Source organism: Zonotrichia leucophrys, chromosome 13, assembly GCF_028769735.1.
Source record: "Zonotrichia leucophrys gambelii isolate GWCS_2022_RI chromosome 13, RI_Zleu_2.0, whole genome shotgun sequence".
Lineage (NCBI taxonomy): Eukaryota > Metazoa > Chordata > Aves > Passeriformes > Passerellidae > Zonotrichia > Zonotrichia leucophrys.
The window spans coordinates 10,429,583-10,454,954 of NC_088183.1; the positions used below are offsets into that span (position 1 = coordinate 10,429,583).

At 43.9% G+C, this 25,372-nt stretch overlaps 1 protein-coding gene across 3 annotated transcripts in view; it reads right to left on the reverse strand.

Annotated features, from left to right (window-relative positions):
* Positions 1 to 23,997, reverse strand: part of FNIP1 (folliculin interacting protein 1) — a 64,350-nt gene extending 40,353 nt beyond the window's left edge. For 2 of the 3 annotated variants that reach the window (XM_064724815.1, XM_064724813.1), the window contains exon 1: positions 23,824 to 23,997. In XM_064724815.1, coding sequence (XP_064580885.1) covers positions 23,824 to 23,912 — 89 coding nt within the window. In that variant the 5' untranslated portion in view covers positions 23,913 to 23,997. Of the gene's footprint in view, positions 1 to 3,492; positions 4,157 to 23,823 lie in introns of those variants that run through there. The other variant, XM_064724814.1, reaches the window with a different exon arrangement.
* Between the last annotated feature and the right edge of the window lie 1,375 nt (positions 23,998 to 25,372).

Here is a 25,372-nt window from a genome sequence, read left to right on the forward strand (position 1 = left end):
CATATATATGCTGTATAGGATGTTTCAGGAACAAAACCCAGCTCTCACACCACGACAGACTGGTAGAGGTTGGAAGGGTCTTCTGGAGGGCATCTGATACAATGCCCCTGCACAGACACTCATGCAAGTACAGAGTGCAAAAGAAAAGGAATTATTTGGGAGAGAAAGGGAAAATCCCATATTATTCATGACGGAATTATTAGAAACCAGCAACAATGAGACCAAGGTCTGAAAAAATGGTATTTTAATGCATATTCGCACTGAAGCCCTACTGTTGTTCAGCTCTTCGCTTTTTTCATCCTTTCTGCTTTTGTGCCTTTTTTACCTTCAATCACAAGGAATATCACCTGTAGCTTACACTTACAAATTCATTTCATGTTTCCTGACACCTCTACTAGAGAGATTCATAGCAATCCAGAATTCCAACTGCTCTCTAAGGATGAATTTTCTTGTGTTCCTGGAGTTTATTACCACCATCAACGTTTCTCAGCAAGAACTGAATGGCTGTAAAGTGGTATTATTTCACTCTGTGCAAGTTTTAATAGATGACACAACAGACACAGAGATCCTTAGTTACCACTCCAACAATTAAAATACAGGATTTTCCCCTGTAATTGAATCCCAGTACATTCCTTCCTCCTCATTCCCACCTAGAACATGAACACCACTTCTTCATTACATTAAAGGTTTAGCTTAGTATTATCTTCCCTCCTGGCTGAGACTACTTTTAAAACTGTTTATATTAACGTGGCTTAGATTGTATCTGGTTACTTTTTAATAAAAACAGATACTTTAGAAATCTTAAAGTAAAGCAACTGAAGCAAAATGATCAAGATATTTAGCAAGTAGGAACTGGAAAAGAGTTTTCTAAAAAGTAAGGCTGCTCAAAACCAGAAAAGGACTAAACATGTAAAAAGTAAGCTGAAACTATCAGTCAAACTATTGTTTTCCTACATCATGTTACCCATAGTTATAAAAATTGCCTGGTGATGAATCACTTGGAACTATTTTTAAATGCATCTACGCAAATGATATTTATAGTTTATGCCAGCTTATCTGTTCTGCATGGTTTACATGTTAGCACCTTTTTAAAGGGTGACAGAACAGCCCGGCGGAGCAGACGGGCCCACCTTGTCCCATGCTCCCCTCACAGGCTCTGGCAGGAGGAAACATCTTCCTTCACTGCTGCTGGGTGAGCACCAGAACAGAGGCACAGGGACTCCAGAGCTTATCCCCAGCACCTGCAGATGATTCTCCAGGTATTATCCTTGTTGCAGTGGTGCTTAGACCCAGCCAACTTGTCCTACACATCCTTTGACAGAGGCTGGTCAGTCATGAAGAGCTAACATTGCAAATATGAGACTGTTCCACTGAGGGCACTGGGATTTCAGATTATCTCCGCATTCCATGGAGATGTACATCCACATCACAGCCCACTCACCTGTACCCATACAGCCCAGTACACAGGATCCTGCAGTTACTTTGCTACAGGGAAATGTGATCAAGTCCAGAAGGAAAATGGTTCTTGCCTAATCCAACCATCCTATCAGACTCCTCTCAGCCCTGAAATGCCTTTTCCAACCAGGAATTCCCTTCTCCTGCCCAAACACCTCTGCAGATTTCTATTATCTGTTATTAGATTTTTTTTCTTTTGGCTTTGAAAAGATACAACAAAAGTTGAGTATACAGGATTAATGGCAAGGATCTTCTACATACTTTAATACCTTCTTACTGCATTTCAGTAATTCACTTATTATTTGATCATTATTGCACAAAACAGCTGCACAGACCATTCTGAAAGATCACAACTAATTTGGAAACAATGGAAACAGAACTGTAATGTGTATTAATGATGCTTGCAGCTTTGGAGGACCATCTTCTCCTAGAGGCATAGGTATGTTATTTATTTCTTTAGCAACAGCACCTGAAACACAAAGAACTTTCTCAGCATTCACAAGACAAGGATGATCCAGGCTGCACAGCTGATTTGCAAAGCTGGCATTTCAAGAGAGAGATTCCGTTTAAGTGCTGGTGACATAACACAACCATAAGGCTGCAAGGAGGAAGAAAGTTCCCTACAGTAGAGAAACTACAGGGCCTATACTTAGAAAAAATGTTGCAAGACATTTGTCTTTACAAGAGCTGAGGTCGTGCCAGGGCTGTGTGACTGCGGTGGTGAGCACTTGCTGGTTCTGCCCAGAAAAGCAGTGCTGGTGCCCTGGCCAGGGCAGCAGGGAGCCCTCGGGGCTGGCTTGCGAAGGAGCTCGCCCAGCACCCGGGGCACTCTGCCCTCTGCCTCGGTGACCTCGGCTGCGCTTCCACACCAGTCACAGGACCTGCCTTCTGGGGAGCACGGGAGGATAGACAGATGGTGGATCATCTCAGGGACGAGCACCCTTGGCTGCTTGCAGTGGTGACATGGGTTTATACCATGGAAATAATGTTTCTTTAAAATGCAAAAAAAGAAATCCAAGCCCCCTGCTTTTAATCTCTTGAAAGAGGGTGACATGCCCACAGGCACAGCAGCACTGTGGAGGTCAGCTCCCCGCTCCATCTCTAAGTCAGTCTCATTATTTACCAGCTTAGCAATCCCCACCTGGAATAGATGCACTTCTTGAGCTCCAGGAAACTTGTACTGCTTATACTAAGTACATATTGTACGCCAGGAACAAAGTACATCAGCCAGGTATTTCACAGGTAGAACAAACTTGGACCTGAACTTCAACTGCCTGCCAAGCTTCTTGGCTCTGTCCAATTCTTTATCAGTATATAAAGCTGACTTCAGTTTGTTTTCATTTTTTCTCCCTTCTAATGAGAGTCACTTGACTGTCATTAAGATACCTAATTTATACTCTAAAGTCTAATACATGAGCCAGATCCTCTTCCACAAGCAAAAAGACATAACATTGACAGGTTAGGTGCAGCCTAGTCAACACAGTAATCATAATCTGGGGTGTTATACTGAAAATAAATTGGTGGGAAGATTTTGTCAAAGCTGCGTAATATGTTGAATAACTTTGCAATTCACATACCTTGCAGAATTTACAATCACTGTTAATAATTTCATAAAATATTTTTGGGACTACTTCACTTAATGCCATTTCAAAAAGCACCTGTTCAGGTTTTAGCTGACTTAGGTACATGTATGCATGCAAAATATATGCACATACACACACAAGTTTCATGCTCTCTTGAAATACGTTTTAATTAAAACCACACACAAATGAGACACAGTTCCTTTCAGTTAAATTCACTAGCACTGAACAAAATTACATTATTCAAGCAGACTGCACTTCCCTTTGCAAAGTTACAAGATAGAATCAATTCAGGCAAAAAAAAATCACGTCCTTTAGCATAAAATCACAGTAAGAATCATAAAAAAATAAGTCTCTAGAAGATTCACATCTCTGGAAAATAAATATTTTCATCACAGGGAAAATAATAAGCTTTCAAATAATTAAAATTATCTCAAGAACTGTGCAGTGACCATACCTGGGAAGCATCTTTGTCCCCCGAGCAGCTCCACTTTTGAAAATCCCTATAAACTCCTGTTGTGCCTGGCTGCCAACTCAGGTTAATAATAGCAATGAGCCATATTCATCCAAAACCACAAGACTGTCAGGTGACATATCAAGAGGTCTGAATTTAACTCAAACAAAAGACTCTCCATGCTGCAACGCAAAGCCTTAATCCTAGCAACAGGAGCACAGAAACCACCTTAAGGACAGCAGTGTCGGGGTTTGCACCCGCCGCGTTTGCGCTGCCCCGCAGTTTCATAACCCAAATCCTGCCCCACAATTCTGCACCGCCTGGGATTGCTGCTCGAGGAAGGAGCGCCCGTCTTCTCCGCTGCTCCGTCTCTTCCAGGGCTTGCTGCAGAGGAGATCAGCGGGATTCAGGGGGAAGCCAAGCGCTGCCCTGGCAGTGCCATCCATCCATCCATCCGCGCTGCCGGCTCCGTCTCACGGCCGAGCCCCGGGCGCTGAGCCCGCCCGGCGAGGAGCGGGGGGCGCGGCACGGCGGCCTCGGGGCAGGCGGCGCCCCCGGCCCGCACACTCCCCACAGCAGCAGCGGCGGCGGCAGCGGGATGCTCCCGGCGCAGGCCGGCCGAGCCCGCGCTGACAGCCATCATGTGACACGGCTGTCACCGCGGCCACCTGCGGCCGCCAGCCCGCCCTGCACGGCGCCTTGGGAGCGCTGCTGCGGGCACGGCTCGGCGGGGAAAGGGGAACGAGGAGCCCCCGCCGCCCCCGCTCGCTGCCGCCTCTGCGGCGCGACTCCCGCATCCCGCCCGCTGCCGCTCCCCCTCCGCTCCCAACAAAGAGCGCTCTGTGCGCCCAGCGAGGGCTCATTAATATTACACGGGGAGAAACGGGCATGTGCAAGACAATTGGATGGCCACAGACGGGGAAAAACATTAAATACTCAAAATAATGGGCTGAAAGAAAACCCGAGCAAGCCGGCTGGCTGTAAACAAGGTTTCCCGATTGTGCGCCGGGTCATGCGAGGAAGGGTACCCAGACATCACAACAGCAAAGCGCGTTCTAACAAACATTAAATAGCAAAGAGCTATTTAACAAACTTTATCTCTAAACTGTGGGGGAGGAACGAGACAGATAGACGGGGAAGTGAAGAAGGAATTGGGCGTTCAAAAATGCAATGCGCATACATTAAAAGCCATCTAGTCTTGTGACAGGCGGGCTAATTACTCATACTATTAATTCTTTATGATCTTTAGATAAAACTCAAGTAATACATGATGGCAGAAGGCTACAGCATCATAGTTCTTTATTTTTTCCCCCCAGTGTCTGAAAACCTACAAGTTTTGCCAATATTTTAAATACATAAGCAGCAAAAATAGATTTATCATCAGGATCTCCTGTTCCACTGCATCCCACAACCCAATTCTATTGATGGTTCCCCTGCATCACAGAGTGGGTGAACTGGTGCACCTGTTCATGATTCCAAGACCATACAATCCCAAGAGGACAGATGTTGCTTGTCCTCTGGAATGGATTCCAAAGCAGAACACAAAGCTCTGCTACACATCTCATGGGTTAAGTTCAGGGAGAAACCCTTAATCTCTCGCCACTGCAATGGTTTTGTTGCTGTTTTATAGGATGGTAATATTTTTATGTTTGATGCTGGACAAGTGTTTTGACACAAAAGCAGCAAAACTAAAGAGAGATAAAACCATTATCTTTTCTTACCATGCTTTACAGGAAGTTTCTCATTTAGAAATGAAGAATTGAGGCCCTGATGCCACAAACACATACATTACAGACTTGGCTTTTCATATATGACTAGTGCCAGGCAATTCAATGGAATTACTCACATGAGCAACACTGGGCATGTGCTGGTTACAGGACCCATGCCTTAAGCCCAGATCTTGCCTTTAAAGCTTAAAATGCCAAGCTTTAGGAGACAAAACCAGTAACATCTGACCACTCCCAGCTACCTTCTTGATCGATCACAGTGAAGGAATGTGCTGTGCACAGTAACTTCTTTTACCTGTGTGGCAAAGGCACTACTCTCTAAAGGTTACTGATGTCAAAAGTGACCTTTTTTCTTAGACATGCAATGCTGAGAAGTGCCTCGTATTATGTAAACATTTATTTACAGGAGTAACATCTAAGGTTTCCATTTTACCTCAGGGTAACCTGATGCGTATCAAAAGAAGTGCTTTGAAAGCTGACCCAGCCTCCATCCAACAACTGACCAGGAAAAATACTGGAAGGAATTTCTCTGCAAATAGAGACAGACTCAAATTGTACAGAGAGTAAACAGTGCTTTAGCCAGATCAGTGAATATTTATTGCTTGAGGAAGGAATTCAGATATTCGATGTTTGTTTACATACACTGTCACCACTCCCCTATCCAAGAAAACACTGGAGCATCTTTAACATGAGATATGCACCATCCTCTTCTCTAGGTGTATATCCAGGCCTCTCTTTGAAAGGGTGAAGGCTTTCCTTTTTTTGTGTGTATAAAATCTGAGCTTGAAAAGCAAAGCTAGTAATATTACTCTGCTTTAGAAAAACACTCACATTCAAAAAAATGAAGCTATCAAAATCTCCTGTGATAGCCCATCACCTGCCAGGGACATATTTCAGTATCCATGCACATCCAGCCAGATGCAGATGGGAAAGATGTGGGTGATGGTGTTCAACCACATACAGCAGCCCAGAGCCAATGCAGACTCCCATGCCCAACTGGGGCTGGGGCATGTTCTGAAACACTCAGCCAAAACCAAACAGCACCAAAAATAACCACTTTCTTCACTCTAGCCAAAGGCATTTCTGAAAACACTTAAAACTAATGCAAAGGCTCATATACACCTTTTGGGTATAAATAATCTGATTTTAAACCAAACAGACAACAAAGTTTGCTCCAACCACAGGCTAAGAGTAATGAAATAATTAATTTTTGGTCTTCACTGCCTTAACAAGTTTTTTCAGTCTTTCTTCTAAAGGAAGGCTTCCCTCACACATGTTGTAAACGCACACAACAAAGAGCCAGGGAGTGAGCCAAGAAATATTTACTGCTTAGTAATGCACAAAGGTAGGAGCTGGAAGCCACACTAGATGAAAAGAGAGAAAACCAATTAGGATTTTATTTGAAATCTGACTAGAAATACTTGGATACCATTTCTCTACAAAATACTTGCCTCACTAGGATTACCACTGAGCTAGACTTCTAAACAAATGTGCTTTCTGTGCATTGTTGTATCCCTCCAAAAAATATAAAAATTCTCATTGCTGGAGAGGAAGAGTGGAGATGTTAAAACATGAACCTTCCATATATACTTGGAGCGTACTCAAACCTGCACACACAAACATAAGCCCAGCCAAAGGTCAGCAAGAGCCCAAACTATGAGAAACATCACTGCAAACAGCCCTCAGGAATTTCAAAACTTGGGTGCTCTATTCTTTAAAGGAAAACAGATTGTTAAATGCTGGAAAGAGTGCTTTTGATATCCGATTTAAAAATACACAAGTTTATAAACTCTCCATACACAGGATTCTCACTACCAGCACAAGGTCTCATGACTGGAATAAACTGTCTCTACCAGCATTGTAAAGGAGCATCAGCAACTACAAATCTGCCTATGATTTGTAACATTCTTAGAGGGTAGGACATGAAACAATTATCTCTCTTTCAAGAACATGGAGACCTCAGCAGACTGACTATCCACTGCTGTAATTTTTCACGTCATTATAAAAATGCTGAAAATAAAAATAACTATCAGAGTAGAAATCTGATGCATGGTTAGGCTACTGAAACATTTGTGCTCATTTTGTATCACATTTCCAGTTGCAATCTACTACAAGACACCAAACAAACCTCCATAATACCAACTGGTACTGCAAGACAACAGGGCATTCTCCCCCTGAAAAACAGTTCTTTTATTGTGCACACTTGGGTGTGCAGAGCAGACTCTTCTGCTGTAGCCAGTAAAAATGAAGTGTAAATAGCTCAGTGTTGTGTGTGCTTAATGAAAAGTTGGGGAGAAAAAGTTCCAATACAAGCTGCTTTTGATGAACATAGTTGGAAATAGCATAGCTGTTGGAAATAAAGACCCTCCTAAATCACCCAGAATGATGTAATGCAGCAGAGCAGGGTTATGGGGGGCAGGCTGTGTTCCCTCCTTTATGCTGGAGGGAGTTCTGGAGATGTCACGAGAGGTTCAACAATCCTTAAATCCACACACAGAACTAACTTGACAAAACAAAATCAAGCTCACAAGCTTGGATTTATCAACTGCAAAATTTGCTTACAGAACTTAATGGCGAATTGCTGCTTTTTATTTTGGAAACTGTGGATATTAATAGAAGAGACAATGAGGAGAAAAGACAAATGAGAGTCGAGGTTGACTGCAAGACCTCTCCTGTCATGAAAATGAAGACATCTCAGAGGAATCACTAAGGCTCCACTATTGTTATCAACACCAATATTAATAATAATAATAAACCCTTGAAAGATTCCTGATGGAATAAGGATGCTTTGGCTCAATACTCCTAACACTTTCCATTTTTTAATAGACAAATATTGAATTCCCTGTATTTATCTTCAGCTTAGAGTGTCTTTAAAGCTTTTATTTTCAAGTACTTTTCAGAAACCATAAGGATTACAGCAGTTTTATTCTTTTTGCACTGCTGAAAATTGAGATTATTAATATATTACTTCAGAAGACAGTAAAAGAAAAGCTGCAAGGTGCATAACCAAACTGCCCGTGTGCTCTAGCTATGCCTGACATGTCAGCTGCTTCTTGCAACAAGCATACACATCTAAATAAGCTTTTTTTTTTTTAAATCAGACAGATATATCTAAAAATAAATACATTTTTAAAGACTAAAAGACTAGAATGTAAACAGCTGCAATTTTTTAATGCCATGCTTTTTAACCTGCGAGCTGTACCAGGGTGGGCGATGCTGTGCCAAGGGTGCCAGGATATAGGGGTCCCTGCCAGGGTGCCTCCCCAGAGCCTGCTTTTTCCACCTTGAAACCCCCCATCCCAAGCAGCCAGGACACCTCCAGCCTGGAGATGCCCAAACCACTCCAGTGCCAGCACACGACAGCCACCAGACCTCTGGCTGCAGCCACTGCACCTGCAGCACAGCCCTGCAGCGACCCACGAGCCTCTGCTGTGTCAGGGTGCAGGCAGACATCTGCTTCTGCTGATTGAAACATCCTGCAATACTTGTTTTGTGAGTTTTATAAGGGGAAAAAATATGGCCTTGGTGGTGAAAGTCATCCAGCACAGGCAAGGCAGCATGGGGCTTGGAGCATTCCTTGGCTGCAAGCCACAGTCCTGTAATTGATTAAGGTGGCTGTGCTTGTGACCGAGTGATAATTGAGAGCCTAATAAATCTCCACACAAGCATTTGTCACTCAGAGATGGAAAGCAATTGTTATGGACCTTCATAACGAGCCACAAGTGGTAAAATTACAGCTAATATTAAAAATACCAAGAGAGCCCACAGATCACTGCCAACTTCCTTGCCCAACGTTCACATTTTCAGTTAAATTTCCAGGAGTGTCAAATGCACAAGGACTGTACTTTCAGGCTTTCAGCTAAATCATTCCCAGCACAAACTCAAATCATTCCAATTCCTCAAGATTATGTTGAGAACTCCCTAGTGTTCCTTCCCCCTACCCCAGATCTCATTTATCTGCAATAGGCAGCATTGCTTAAGCTGAGGTCTACGTGCTATTCTTTTCTCTGGGGGGGAAAAAAAAAGAAAAGAAAAAAGGCAGAGCCACAGCTGTTCAGTGTTGCTTGGAAAAGGAGGAAGACAGAGGTAAGTAGTTATTCTCCAAAGATTCACAGGGATCAGTGCCTGAACAGCATTTTACTCTGTCCCTCATGTGACTTTAATTAGGTGTTGATTCACTCAGTCATGAGACACAAGGAAACAGGGCTGCAAGCCCTAACGTCAAAGTAATGCCTGTTCTGCCAGTTTCTGTATTAGCAAAGCACAAAGGGGACATCCAGTTCTGAGAAGCAAAACTTGTGTTTTCTTGCCCATAAACCAATCCATCACATCATTTCAACCTTTCCATATTGAAAAAAAAAAAAAAAAGGAAAAAGAGACATATGAATTATTTCAGAGAAAGATGCTTGTGGATTCCCTGATTGTTCTTGCCTGTAAGAGCCAGGACCAGTGCAAGTGTCCACAGGGTGAGCTCCCCGGCCAGGCTCTGAAGCCCTGAGAGCAAAGTGTCCCCTTCCATCTGGTAATCCAGGTCCAAGCTGCTTCAGGATATCAGGGTTTCTTCTGGGGTTTGTTTGTTTGCTTTTGGAAAAAGAATACAAGCTATTTTTCCGTGGCTTTATTCCTGTTGTTAAGTGAATTTCTTGGCCTCCTTAGCACCAAAAAGCTTTTCTGTTATGGGGTCTGGTTCCCATAGCAACAGGCTTTAAAAATATCAAAGAAATTTTCAGGACATGGTAAACCAATTTCACAAACTGTGTATATGGTTGTAATAGGAAAAGCTGGCGGATAATTATTTATATGCACTCAGTTCTAACAAGGTTTGACATAGGGATAATCCCAAGGTGCTGCTCTCAAGCCTGGGGCTGTAGAGGACTCCAGTGGACTTTAGCTTGCTATGTTACCAGGTCATTTATCAAGATAGTCACACAAAATTAATAGATGAGGATCATTTCCCATGCAGGTGACATTTAAGCTCAGTATGTCCCTAAAATGCATTAAATGCCAAAAGCTTTTTTCCTGACGAATGCAGCCCCCTAAACCTTTGATTTTAAACACTCTGTGCTTGTAGTCTCACCCTCCTCATTTGTGTAGATTTTAGAACTTATTTAAAACACATGCCTAGTGCTGAGCACATCAGTGGGTTCACTGGGAGCAGTCAAACTACTTCCAGACTGAGAGCACATGCCTAAGCCCAGTGCTGACTCAGCCTTATTGCCCCTGAAAGCTGATGAGCTTCAACCAAAACCCCATCTCAGTTACACAGGAACAACTGCAAACTAAAGACAGAGGATGATTATACGAGCAAGTATAAGAAATTCATATCTATGGAATGAAACCCCAGGCTGCCCTATCTGTATGTGATGCTCATTAATATCAACATCCCACAAGTCCTAATGATAGCTACTCCCCAGGAATCAACAAGTGCCTGACATGAGTGTTGGTCACTTGCCACCTAAGCATCCTCCAACACCTTCAGATGTCTGATGTGGCCCAATTCTGCAATCTTTCTGCACACAGAGTGGTTACCTGCTGCCATAAGCCCCAGTAGACTTTAACCCATCTCTTTAGTTAACCCTCAAACCCCCTAAATGTCAAGTACACTGCATTTCAAAACTATTGCCAGGCTCTGAACCAGAAACAATTAGGAGTGATTTCACAGATCTGCCAAATAACACTACTGAATATTCAGGTGGACTGGATCTATCCTACAGCTGCTTTTCAGGAGGGAAGACTTTTCTAACTTGGCTCCAACCCATGCACTGAACATCCCTCCCTTACTGGCTCTACAAGTCAAACAGGCCCCTACTTAAATTGCAGAAGGCATGAGATCTTGATTTGTGCAGATATTGCCAGGGCCCCAAGACTACTGTGAGGAGCCTAGACTGCTTAATTCTCCAAGGCAAGAGTCATGCTGCTCAACTGTTTTCCAAATTAAGCATGTAAAGGTGACCTGAAACTATTTCAGGTAGATTTATATAGAGCAGACACTAAAGACATTGGTTGACTTCACTTTTATGTAACTCATAAGGACATGAGGACAAATAAAAATCAGATGCTGGAACAAGCCACAACTTCATTCATATTGAAAAAAAAATACAGACTATTAGAATGTTGGAGCAGCCTGGCACTTTCACGCAAATGCACCTTAACTGTGAGGTCCTAAATGTAAAAATGCATTTAGCTATCAGCTAAGGCCTGCTCAACTTTTACACCAAGCTTAACAAAGTGCTCTACAGGGTTTGCTCCACTGTGCTTTGCTCACTGCTGCAAGGAGCTCTGCACCCTCAGGCTTTCTGCCATCCCCTTCAGTGTTCTAAGTCACACTACACGCTCACGGTTTTGGGTTTCCAAGAATGGTAGGAATGGAAAATACAGGGCAGGACTGGCCATTGCCCAAGCTCTCCAATACAACTATCCATCTAGAGGGATTTTCCACAGCAGAAACACTGAACTGGTCAAGTATTACTGAGAACCCCACATGACAGATACATGGCAGCTTCGAGCGTCAGCTGAACATAGCCCTTACATGCCTCAGAGCTTTTCTTACTGCTAAAACCTGTTTGTGATAAAGAAAACTGCAGGTTCAGCTCAACATGCCCTCCCTGGGTATCAGCACTGAAACTCACTCCAAACACACACCTTCCTTATCACAGAGCTGAGCTGGAACACACAGTCCAAACCAGCTCTGCCTGACAGAATCAACAGAATCACTTGATAAAACCTACGTTGCTCTACTGGGAGAGGCTGTACTTAATCAAGATATATATGTATATTTAGTGTATGTTCAATAAACCCCTCTCTGCTAGTAGTAACCAAATTGATGCAAACGTAATTCCAGACACTCCCAGCCACCACAGCTTGCCAGCAGATTTCAGTCTGCCCACATGAGCATCCTTAAAATGGGGAACCCAAAGAAGCCTAGCGCTGCAGGTAACCTGCTGTGAACCAGCCACAGCAACACACAAAGCTATTTATTGCACTCCCTCAAGAGAAATGAAAGGTTCTCATGCTGGACAGCAATAGCTGTCAATGCCACCAGGACACTTTGGACTGGGTTGTTTCATTGTGGTCTTTCTAAAGAAGCTGTTCTCAAAGTAATTGCTCCCTTTGCTTTTTGTTTCCCTTTCCCTGCTCATGCACATCACTTGATGTGACCCAACAGTAACCCCAAACAGGATGCACACCACTGCTTGTGGCAGTGGAGGAAGGGACAGCACAGCACCCAGGGGAACCCTTCAGAGAGGAGAGGCAGCACTGCAGGCCTCAGAAGACACCAAGATGAGAGCAGAAGAATAGAAGGGAAAGCAAGATGGGCTTTAATTCTCTTCTTCTGTGTATGAGTGCTTGTGAGTAAATACAAGTTCCCAAAGCAGAGCAGCAAACAGGGACAGTGACAATGAGGGAGAACACTAGAAGGAACAAAAAATCCTAAGTAAAATGAATCACAGTATCACTGAGGTTGGAAAAGTCCTCCAAGATCATCAAGTCCAACCTTTGGCCAAATACCACCATGCCCACAAAATCACTATATCCTGTAAATTTTACGTATGTAATCACAGCAGCATCACACAACTGCTTCCAGCTGCACTCATACATCTACCTTTGTAACCTTCTGAACACAGGGCAACTCCAAATGCTTATATTTATACAGCATCTATCAGCCTCCAAAAACACAAAAATCTTACCATCATGGTTCTGATCTAGGAAGCAAAGGATGTGCTACATTACAGCAATTTAGGCTTGTCTACACAGTGCACACAGGGAATGAATTTACCTGTCTCACTGCTGGGGGAAACACCAGAGTCCTCCTCTCACAGACAGCAGCCAAGCAAGGCAGGCAGGTTTCTGCTTTGTGGTATCCTGATTACTGTGAGCTGAGACAGGTGCTCACACACTCAGAGCCATGGCAGCAAATGAAGACACCTGGGTGTATTTTCAAATATGCAGATGTGTGTTTTGTCTGACACAGACGAATAGATACCTACATGACACAGATCCAGCAGTGAGGTCTGTCCTGCTCCTGTGATCTCTTTTCTCCCAGTATGAATATCCTTCAGCAAAGCTCAAGGCTTTGGCACTGAAAGCCTTCAAACCCTAGTGAGGATGCTCAGTTCATAGAACTGGGCCACTTGGTAATTGTTTATTGTTTTTCTCTTTATTTTAATTTTATATAAAAACAATTTCTTGTCAAATTCCCTGCTCCCTCTATATTTTCTTCTCCTCCATCTTCTCTATCCATATAGATGAGAACAATTGCCATTACTGAATCTTACATTATCTTGCATGGGTTTTTTCTCCAGTGTGGGCATAGACTGATGTCACCTCCTGAATGCAATTCAGCTGATTTGTCCTGGTAGCTACTAATAGAAAAGATCAGTATTTAAATTTAATATACTAAACCCATGGGAGGAAAAACCCAACAAAATCCCAAACAAAAAACCAAAAACCCATAATACTTGGTGTGTTATCTTCTGACCCTAATGTGAGAAAAAGCCTTACACAACACACAAACATAAGCTACCTAGCAGTTTCTGAGCATGCTTCAATTGAATAAGGAAATCTGATGACACATTTTAAAGTAGCTACATATTCAGGCTAACCAAAATTGTTCATTTGCTGATAACTGCAGAAAAGATACTATGGGAAAAAACCCTACTAAATTTAAATAAAGTAAAATAAATTAGTCTTATTACAAAGTGATAGTTTTGCTTATCTGAAAAAAGTTTGATAAATATTTATTTATACAAAGATAAAATTCTGTTATAGTCTCAAAAGAAGTTAAAGTTGCCTTTTTTTTTTTTTTTTACTTCAATACTTATTTTGTCTGTTTTGGAAAAAAAAAAAAAAAGAGGTCAGCAGTTCATGATTAGCATCTCTTGTATGACTAGAAAATACACCCAGTTAAGAAACCATCATGCTCCTTTTCAGAGCTTCTTAGTACTCCATGCTATCAGTAGAACAATTTCCTTTTCTACTGAGCAAGTAGAGTAATTTCCAGTAACTCACAGCAGCTGAAATACGTTTAGGTACTGAAAAAACCAACCACTTTTTTCTGTCTGACTATTTAAGTTCTATGTCAGTTTGGGCTGCCTTTAAATAGAAACACAGTTAGTACTGTAAGCCAATTCACTGTCCTGACATTTGAGGCATTTCTTTAACTCTGTCTTAAGGGGTAATACTGTTATTTTTCCTGTAGGAACAAGAAAATTCTGGCAGACTTCTTCCCTAGCAGCTTCTCAGATGTTCAGATAATGCCATTCAAGCAGAACAAGCTTCTGAGAAGGAGCACACGCTTCCCCCGAGTTCCACAGCCTGTTCCCTGCACACCCAACCAACACAGCTTATCATCTGCACCCATTCTTCATTAACACCTGAACTAACACAGTTTTTCACTACAAATTTCTGGTATCAAGTTTCATGAAAAGGAGTAAACAAAGCATTCAGCTAACTCTCCAAATGGCAAGAACATTTTCTAGGTAATGCTTCACGGGGGCAGTGCGAGGAGAGTGCAAAAATACTCGACAAGAATCTCATTCATTTCCCATGAACTGCTCACACGTGATGTGCTTCCTTCTGCCCAACTGCAGTCTTCCATAATTACCCACAAACATGACAAACTAAGTGCTGAGCACACAGGCTTGGGAGGCCTGATTTTAACCTTGGACATGCACGAGACAAGAGAACCCTGGGTATGTAGCAGGCAGTGTGTGCCTTAATACTTGTCAGAAAACAAACTAATTTAGCTAACAGAGGTTTTGATACTCTGGTATTCACAGTAGTCCAGGGCTGGCCTTTCTTGAGGTCACACTACAGCTGTTCCCTGCAAACTGTGGAGCCACATGACCACTGTCTTCCTCCAACATGCCATCCTCTGGCTGTGCCACTGGAAACAGGAATGGCCAAAGTGCAGCCAGCTCAGAGCTGCACAGGTCCTCACGGGCAGGAGCCACCCAACAGCACCCACAGCATTTTCACTGAACTTAGAGAAACTCAGCTCACTCAGACTTCTGTTCTCACATTCTCCACCAGACATGACAGAAATCAATCAAAAGGTTTAGAAATTACTGAGGGGAGTGCAAGGCCAAGCACTGCAATGTGTGAGCCACCATTTCCACAGCTCCCGAGGCTAAAACAAAACAAAATAAGAAGGCATATAGCAAAGTAACAGTTCCTTTGGGCAATGCTCAGACAATTTACCTTCTCTCTCTTTGAGTGGGAAATGACACAGGAACTGTGGTGAAGATACTGCCCTGGCTTAAACAGGCACAAGGCCAGGATCTAAAGTCAGGGCTGAACTGCACTTGAAGTTTCTTCATTTATCAACTAAAACAGATGGAAGAGAACTGTAATTTGGCTCCTGTTTCTTCCCAGCTCTATATCACACAAACTGAAAGAGTAGAAGGTTTCTGGTACTATTACAAATTTTATGTTTTGCTGACATTTTAGCTGGAGCAAGGAAAAAAAACATTTGAAGGTGCTGAGAGTGAGGCACACACAGATCTGGAGGGGCATGAAACACTATGAATGTGCAGGGCATGATCAGTCCCCAGAGTAAAGGAAATGTGACTGTTTCTGTGATGTATTTGACTCAGTTTAGACAAAAATAACTAGTGGATGTTGTGGAATGATCCTGGAGAAACAGAGCAGGATCACTGCCATGCCTGAAGCTCACTGCTGTCAGCAGGGGCTGTTGCAGATCCACACTTGGGTACAGCCAACCACAGGGCACTGTTGGGCTGCTGATGTGGGCAGGGGTACCTACAGCCAGGATTGTGGCTACTGACACTGGCAACAATGCAGAATCCTCCACCTGTAGAAAATGGGTTCTTTCAAGAACCGAGTTCCAAAGACAGATGGAGATACCATGGGAGATGCCCTGATTATCAACACAAAAGCATCAGACAAGACTGTTAAATATAAAAAGTTTTTAGATACAGCCAAACTGTTTAAGTCCAAAGGCTTAATTGCTTGGTAAGAGCTATGAAATTAGAAAAGACTAAACATTTTATTACAAGCACATTTTATTTGCAGATGCATCTCACACACATGCACTGTTAATACTCTATATCTAGTTCATGTGGCAATTCACGTGTTTGAACAAGTTTCTCTGCAATGCATTGTGTTCTGAATAATAGTATCTCCAGAAGCTATCAGTTTCAGAGAAGAAAAAGATTTTTTAGGCAAATGTGCAGAATCAACAAGTAATAGCTTCAGGTGAGCCCTAAGCAACATTGTTAACCATGCATTGTTGTAAAAATAAATAAATCCTGTTCAATACAAAGACTACATAATAACCACTCACATGTCTATGAAGCAGAACATAATTGTATTGTGTGTATTGGGCAGGTATTGTTAGAAATTAATAATTGAACACAATGCTTATGGTCACATTCCTTAGGCACAAAAGAATCACATGAATTTTGTGCAAATATATTTCCCATATTTGAATATTTCCCATATATGCTACTACTCACTGTAAGGTGGAGCAGCCAGTGCATTAGCTAACTGATTACTGATTAATGAAATTATTTCCTGTTTTTGATGGGCATAACTCTTTTCCTCCAGCAGATATTTTACAGGTTAAGGTTCTCTATCTAACACCACAAATGCAAAATGTTTCAAGTCCTCAGAGACAAATTCTGCTCTTGGCTGATTCTGGAAGCACAACACAACCACACTGTGGATTCGCTGCTGCAACTGAGCTTTGCATTTTTCCTAACGTTACTCACAAACATGTGATCCTGCAGACATCCAGCTCCAGATGTAGCACTGGGAGGGAACACAACCACTGAGCATGAAACCACTGCATGCATTAGTTTCCACTTGTAAAACACACTGTTGAAGTGGTCACCTAGAGCTTTCAGCCAAAATTACAAAACAAGTTGCAGGCTCCAAGTCACACTGGTCCAGTTTATTCCAGAACAGAAGCTTGGATTCATCCGAGCTGTCACCATGAGCATACGCTAACTCGAAGCATAACAGAGCATGCACAGAGCAAGGGATAAAGCCCTTTGAAAATACAAGGACAATCAGTCAACCAGATGAGCTGATCATCCCAAGTCAGCAAGGTCTGGAACACGAGACACGTAAACACACCCTCAGTCACCTGAAAACAAATGGTGGAATCGTTTCAGGAAAGAAGACATCACAATGCACAAGCAGGTACATACACCCCATGCTCTTGGTACATCCTCATGCCTCATCACCTCACCTGGAGTAGGAGAGGGAAGAAACAGAACCCAAGGGTTTGTAGAAACACCTTCTTACAACACTTGCCAGCGTAACCCAAGTGTGAAGCACTTCCACTCAAGTACATCTATACGCACATGATTCACCCACCCCAACCTTTCCTGAAAAAGATTTCTAATTTAGAGGAAGGAGTTGCAATGCAGGAAGGGGAACCAAGAAAGTGACTGTTCCAAGGCTGCTCAGCGAGGAAGGAGACTGCAGCTATCCCCAGGCAGCCCAGGCCATGCCGCAGGGAGGAAGCTGAGCGCGCGCTGACAGCGCCGACCTCGTGATGGCCAGGACGGGCAGGGCAGCCTCGTGATGCCAAATGCTCAAGACACCACGAGCTCCCAGCCACCACAGGCTATGCCAGGAGGAAAGGCAATAAGGGTGACCCTTCACCTGTTAGCTCATTTTGTAATGAGCTTTACCTCCTTCTAACAAACGAGAGAAAAAATGAGCAGAGGGCTCTTTCACTCCACCATCCGTGTTCCCTGTTCCACTGGTGATGGGAAGAAGCCAAGGTGAAGCAAGGGCTAGGCAGAGGTCCCACCAGGGCAGGGAAAAACTTTCCAAGGCACAAAGCCAGGCAGACACAAGCACCCCAACAGTTTTCAAATTATTTCATTTTTTCTCTGCACTCACATGCACCTAGCATGCTGGGAATATCAATCCAACTTAATTCCTTCAGATCTGGTGATGATATAAGTAAATAATCACTGGATGGACTGCCAACCCTCTGATTATCACCTCCTTCAGTCACTGTACAGACCCAGGTTGCAGCACTGCTTCATTCATAGCTAGCACCTCATTTTCAAGGACATGCTGGGTGTTTTAGGAGCATCACATTCCTACCTAGAGAAGCACTGGGACACCTAGAGAATGGGCAAGGAAGGCTTGGAGGGTGGCCCTTTCAGGAGAAATTAGCAAAACTATCTCCAAGCTCCAGAGGTGCTCAGTGGAACCTTGTCGTTTGTATGTCTGTTTCCAAGATGAAAATTGACTTTAAGCACTGGAAGGTACATAAAAACTTACATGACAGGAAATGCAAAACAGATTTTGGCAAAAAGAAGTACTTTAGAAAACAGCAATATATTTCAAAACACAAGCCAAAGTCATCATAGCATAGAGAAAACTGTGCATAAATCAAAGTGAAGCATTTATTAAAACTTGGTGCACTCAAGCTAATGAATGCAACCAAAAAGCCAAAACCATACTCTTCCAAAGATTACAGAAGAGATGGATTTTTATAAAAAAGCAAAACTTAAAAGGACATTAAAGGGCAGAAATTAGCTCAATAAAAGCACAGTAACATTTGAGATGTTTAAGAATTCGAGTAGTCTTAAAAATTATGGCATGAAAGCTTTTTAAATTCATCAGATAACTGGAAAAGATAAAAAGCTGGACCTATTACAAAATGAGAGATCCAGTTAATGCTCTTTTGGAACAAAGACTTTGAGGTGGTGAAATTCCAGGAGTTTTACAAATATTGACAAAAAAACCTCACAGAATGCCAGAAATGAACAAACATCAAAACATGCTGTTTCATTAACAACAGGTTTTGGTCAGGCTGGCCTGATGCACTGCTGAGGAACAACTTTAAAAAGCCTTGTGCAGAAGTACTAGGATCAGGAATTTGCTGGCTGCGTTGCTCCCAAGAACTGACACAATTTGGCAAGAGATCTGCTTTCCTGGGCTCAGCCAAGCTGTACACAAAGCTACCTGCTCCTGAGAAAAGAGTTCTCTGGGTAAAACTTTTGACTGGAAATACCAATGTAAAGACAACTTTCATGTTCCTCCTTCACTGTACTCCAGCCTCCACTTTAAAAAGCTGCAGTAGTCTCTGGCTACACATTAATAAATGTCTCTGAGTCTCTTTGCACTTTTTTTCAAGAAATTAGCCTCTGGTTCAAGAAGCAATTATGCTTTTGTAAGAAAGCACGTACCATTTTTACTGTGCAAGAACAATAGCTCTGCAGAAGAACTGGCTCATGAAGCATCTCTGTATCAAGCTACCCATTTACAACTCTAGGTTTATTGTAATTCCCTTGATGAATGCCACTGCCAAAAATTATGTGAAAGGAAACAAATCTCAAGATATCATTTAAAGTCACTGCCACAGTGAACAGAAAGAGTCTGGGCTGATGGGGAATGCTTGCCTAGACAGATTTCAAGAAATACTACTTTACAGTCAGCCTGAGGCCAGTCCTATCTCAGGAACCTGGCAAACTATTCTCTCAATAAAGGAGCAGCACATATTACTAGAAGACCCCAAGAAAGCACATGTCCAGGACAACCAAAAATGGCTTTCTCTATCATAAAGAACATTTAAAATTATTTATTCCTGTATCTCTCCCAGGTTGAAAAACAGCTCTCGTTCTCAAAAATACCTAGATCACCAAAGCAAAGCCCTAAAGGAAGAATGTGCCCAGATACCCCATACCATTGGTAAGACCTGAAACTGGAAGGGGTTCTGTCAAGCTTGAACAATCACCACACAGCTGTACCTCTACAACAGGTGCTTTAACAAGAGCAAAACAGAGTTTGCAAACATCAGTGGAATGCCCCTCGGGGTGAGATGGTTCTTTAGAGTTCCCTAGATTAAAATAAAAAAAGAGACACTGAAGCTTTTATTGAGCTGTAGTGTAAAAAGAATTCCTGATTAATAATCCCTCTATCCTCCAGCTAGGCAGGCAGGATGTCTAGAGACAGAAGGGAACAAGTATTTGAACTTTACACATGAGATGGAAAAAATCCCCACTGAGTTCCCTCCTACATGGAGCCCCAGCACATCCCACAGCTCAGTGTTCCAAGACAATCTCTCTCCCTCTGCCCCATGCTAACAGTGCCCCAGGTCCCATCAGGATCCCAACCCTCTCCTGCAGAAACCCTGCTGCAGCCCTTGCAGCTGTATTTACCATGGGAAACGCTGCCCACACATCCTGACAAGGATATAAAGCCTCAGCCCTCTTGGTAATTTACTGAGCTTTGTGCTCAATCTACTGAGCCCATCCTGAAGAACAAAAAGCTGGTTGAGTTTTCAGTGACTTACCAGCTTCCTTTTCTCCAGAGGGCTGAAGTGGATCCCTGGAAAGCCAGGAAAGACACAGCAGCTGAAAATCCCTAACTGTGGCAGTCAGTAATGTAAATGTGCAGTGGAATGCTTTGTGTGCCCATATAATACACAGCAGAAATGCATGGCTGCTTCTGCTTAATTTAAGGAAGTTTTTGTAAGATTATTTCCATCTTACTGGAACAGAGTTTATTTATTTACTATTTTAAAGTGTATCTCCATTTTAGATACATACAGCTTACAGCTGATGTGAACACCCTTATGTATTTTTACAACAGGAATGCTTTGATTCTAAAAGTCTACAAAACTGCTTACCTGAAATTTTATTTTCCTAATAACTGTAACAGCCTGAGCCTGGGCTGAACTCTCCTGTCACCAGCAGCAGTCTGTGCCAGATGCTACAATATGGCCAAGAGATCCTATTTATAGTAAGAATTACCCTCAGGGAAAATCCACTCACATGAGTATTATTTGCAGTAGACAGCAGGTACTCTACATCTTGGAATATAAGGGCTTCATTTTTCCCTCCTAGAATACTTGCAGGTGTTTCTGTGTTTCTTGCAAACAGATTTTACCACTAAAATTTGAATATTCTTGCTCACCATCTGAATGTCAAGCTGTATCAAGAGATTTCAATCCAAGGACCAAGTCTGCAAATCACTCTGAATTAAATGGAAGAGCTAAAAAACTAACAAGCAGTGGATCTACTGTGATTTCCTAAAGTTTCTTCTGAAAAATAAACTGCATATATATATTATATTATAAATGACAAACTGGCACCTCAGCAAATATTTTAAAATTGCTAACTTACTCTTCCCATTACTAAACCTCTTAACTTCTCCAGCACCTAGTCCCAAAGGGTTTCACAGAGTTTGACTATACTTAGGCACACAAAATTTCACACACCCACAGCACAGAGAGAGATTCTTGGCAGGAAATTAAAAAAAAAAAAAATTAAAGCCCACCACAAACAAATTAACAACTAAACAAAATGTTTCACCTGAAAAGTATTGTTTTATTTTTGAAACAGTGTAAGGTCAGATAAATAGAACTGGTGAATAAGCCTGATGGAAACGTAAAATCATCCTTAAACGTTTTTTGCTATAGTAATGTCATTGCCAGAGTAATTGAGCTCTTCTCTCCAAGCACATATTATTCACAAAATATAGTAAGAGAATTTATGCATTTTTATGGTTACTCTACACAGTCTTCTCAATAAGAGACCTGTGTTTTCAAAGTGAAGACAGAAAAAAATAACAGTGCTCCAAATATTTAGGAAATACTCTGTTATTTAGACTGTAAACAGATATAATGTATCAATCCATGAAACATCACCTTGCCCTAGTGGAATTGATGAGGCTGTTGCATTCAGCTTCACTGGAACCTGCAACAGTCTAAACTCTAAAGTGCTTATTTCCAGTCTCCAAAGACTCAGGTGTCATAAATATCAGTCATTATTTTGTGTATTATCTGAAAGTTTCAGCAGGAATTGATAATCCTATCAACTTGTGATCTTAGCTATAAACTTAGCCTCATTTGGAAAATGAAGGCAGCCATCAGGTAATGTGCCTAGAGAGCATCTATATTAATCTTCAAAAATACTACTTGGCTCTCCTAAGTCAGAGCTGGATCTCCCACCCTCCCCAGAGCCTCATCAGCCTTTCCCTGCAAATTATACCTGTGGGTCCACCAAAAAAACCCAGCTGCAAATTCACCAGTTGACAATTCTTATCACAAAGTGAAACAGCACTATCAGTTTCAGACCCAGTTTGGCACAGAATGATACAGGTGACGAGGAAAGCACAGACCTTGCCAAGCACTCACTCTCCTTTCAACACGGGTGTGATTCCCACATTTCTGCCCCAGGTCTGCCCTGCAGCTGTTGCCTGAGCCACCAGTCTCTAGACAAACCCATCACTAAGGCAGGACAAAAGGCATGAACACGATACAGAGCAGTCCTAGTACCCCTTCCCTTCCCCACCAAGGGCTCTGGGCCAGTATGAAGCTGATTTGGGAAATAAGATGACGTTGACATTATTAAAATATTCTGTTTCTTAGAAAAGATCATTAAAGAAAAGGATTCACTCCACAGTGAATATCAGAGAGGTGTGAAAGCAGTTACGCATCAGTGTCTTCAAAAGTTGTGGGAGCTCCAGGTAATGTCCAGAAGCATGTCTTGACTCCTTAAGGACTCATACAGTCCAATCAATATTTTTTGAAAACCCTTGTGCTTAAAAAACTGCAGATAGACTGTTACACATTTAAACTGCTAAATACTGCAGCCAAAAGGGGTACCCACCACAGAAAATTAAGCCCATCAGTCAGAGATGTCTCTTTACAGAGCAATCCAAGGGCTGATCATTTGTAGTCAGTAAATTTCAAGGCAGCGAGTGGGAGAGAGCTTCACCACACTGTTACAAGTGCTTTAAGAAGCCTTTAACTCTTACTAATGAAGCAGATTTTATTTCCATCTAGGTGGCAAACCGCACTTTAAAACGATAGTGAAGGTTCTCTCTTTCCCAGGACGCAGACACGGCATCGCTTTCGAGCCTGACCATTATCCACGCGTGGAACAGCACAAAAGGTACCTGTTTCAAAGCAAACCAGCCCCGGCGAGCCCCGAGCCCCACAGAGCCCCCGAACGCAGCCTCTGCCCGCCCCGGCCCCTCAGGCACGGGCCCGGACCGTGCGAGCCCCCTCGGGCTGCCCTGGGGCCCCTGCCCCGCTCCCCGCGCTGAGCTTGGCCCCGCTCGGCCGTTCCAGGGCTGCTGCTGCTGCGCTCAGAGCATGACCAATTTCGCTACAAGCCCCACTCCTCTCTTCGCCAAAACTTCACGTTTTCTCCCCGTTCCTGGGGCTGCTCCCTGGGGACCTGCCCGCCTGTCGCCCTCCCCCGGCCCGCAGCATCCCCAGAGGGGCCCGCGGGGAGCGGGGCCTCACACACGCCGGGGAAGGGGAGGCAGCCGCGGGCCGGGGGGCGAGGCACGGCCCGGCGCTGGGAGCCGCGGCCCCGGTGCGGAGGCAGCCGAGCGGAGGCACCGCAGCGGCCCCGACGTGGCGGTCCCGGGGGGCTCCCGCCCCGCGCCCGCCGGAGGGGCCCGGCCGGGGCGGCCCCGCCAGGGCTCCCGCGGAGGACAGGGGACAGATCCCCCGGGGATCGGGGGTGCGGAGCGCGTCTCCGAGGAGCTGCCAATGGGGCAGGGAAGGGTCTGCCAGCCCCCGCGTCCTCCGGGCGGCGGAGGGAGCGAGGAACTCGGAGCAGAAGTTTGGGGCAAGGGAGGAGCGCGACCACGTCCCGGTTACCTGAAGACACAGTCGTCGCGGGCGTCCCTGGCCGGGGAAATCAGGCCGTGCTTCTTGTTGAAGAGCTTCTGGAAGAGGGTGGGCGGCATTTTGGGGCGCTGCCGCTGCCCCCGCCGCCGAGGCGCTGGGCTCCGCGCAGCGCCGTCCCTTCGCCGCGGCTAGTTCCGCCCGCCCCGCTCCATTCGGTGTCACAGTCATATGACAGAAATTAGTCACCCGGCGCTGCCAGGAGGGGAGGAGGCAGCGAGGGGAGGGACGCAGGCAGCGGGGGCCGGCCGCGGGCGGGGCGGGCCCCGTGGGGCGGCCCCAAGTGAACAGCGGAGCCCCGCAGAGCCCGCGGGAAGCGCCGAGCCCGGGGCAGTTCGGAGTTGTTCCCTTTCACCCGTCCCGGCCTTTCACGCTTCTCCGGCCGCAGCGTGTGCGGGGAAAGCGCCGCTCCCGCCGGGGCTCAGCCGGGGGCAGGGCCGAGGAATGCCCCGGGGGCGGCGATAACGCGCCGCTGTTGTGTTTTCCTTCTTCGGACGGAAGTTAAAGGCTGGAGGCCCAGGAAGGCGAGAGGAGGTCACGATCGAGGCATCAGATCCTTCCCGTGGCTGTACCCAGCGCCTTCGGGACTGAGCAGGGGTGCACCAGAAAAAGGTGACATCTTTTACCCCAAAACTCGAAAACCCAGCTCCTTCCCGCTCTCCTTCCAGGTACAAGAAGCGATTCTCCCACAGCTGTAGCAGAACAGCTCAGCCGAGATGCACTGGAGTCAAAACCTACAGGGAAGGTGGAACGCGTGTAGTTGATGGCAGAGGAAGCCATCATTACAGGTAAAACATCCATCCACAAAAGAGTAGGTAATAAAGCCCAGCAACTGATTCCAAAATTTAAAAAAAAAAAAAAGTGTGATGGTTTTTTTAAAATCAAAAGGATCCATGCCTTTTTACAAAACTCTTTATTTGTAATACTTAAGTGAAATAGAAACACTAGTAACAGCAAACAGTCTCCTTCAATGTCTCACTCTTCAGATACAATCCTGCTAGGAAGTTTAATTAAGGATTGACAAAACTGACTGACTCATCTGCTTTCCCTGGAAAATGGAATTAAACTAAATTAAACTAAAACAATGTATGATGTAAGATTAAATTAAGCATTATTATTTTTAAGGCATAATTTAGCACATGTGTAACGTATCTGCAGAATGATTCTTCACAATCATCCACCTGTAGGAACTTAGTTGTAGACAATTCTAACACAAAACAGGAATTAATGTTTAGGTGCATCTTTTCCCCCTTGTTCTGTATGGGAGGCACACGTGGCTGCCACACATTTACACATGACCAATCTTTACATCCTTTCACCATGTGAAAGCCTCCTGGCTTCAAGAGGAGCACGTAAGTACAGTCGCAAAGATAAAACGTCCTCAGGGAACAAAACAAAATGACAGAATTTTGGCCAGGGTATGTAACTCAGCTTTCAGTAGTTTCACAACTTAGAGCAATGAAGAATTAGCTATGTTCAAATGCATTGCAATTCAAGCTGATGGAGTCCCTTTAATGTAAGT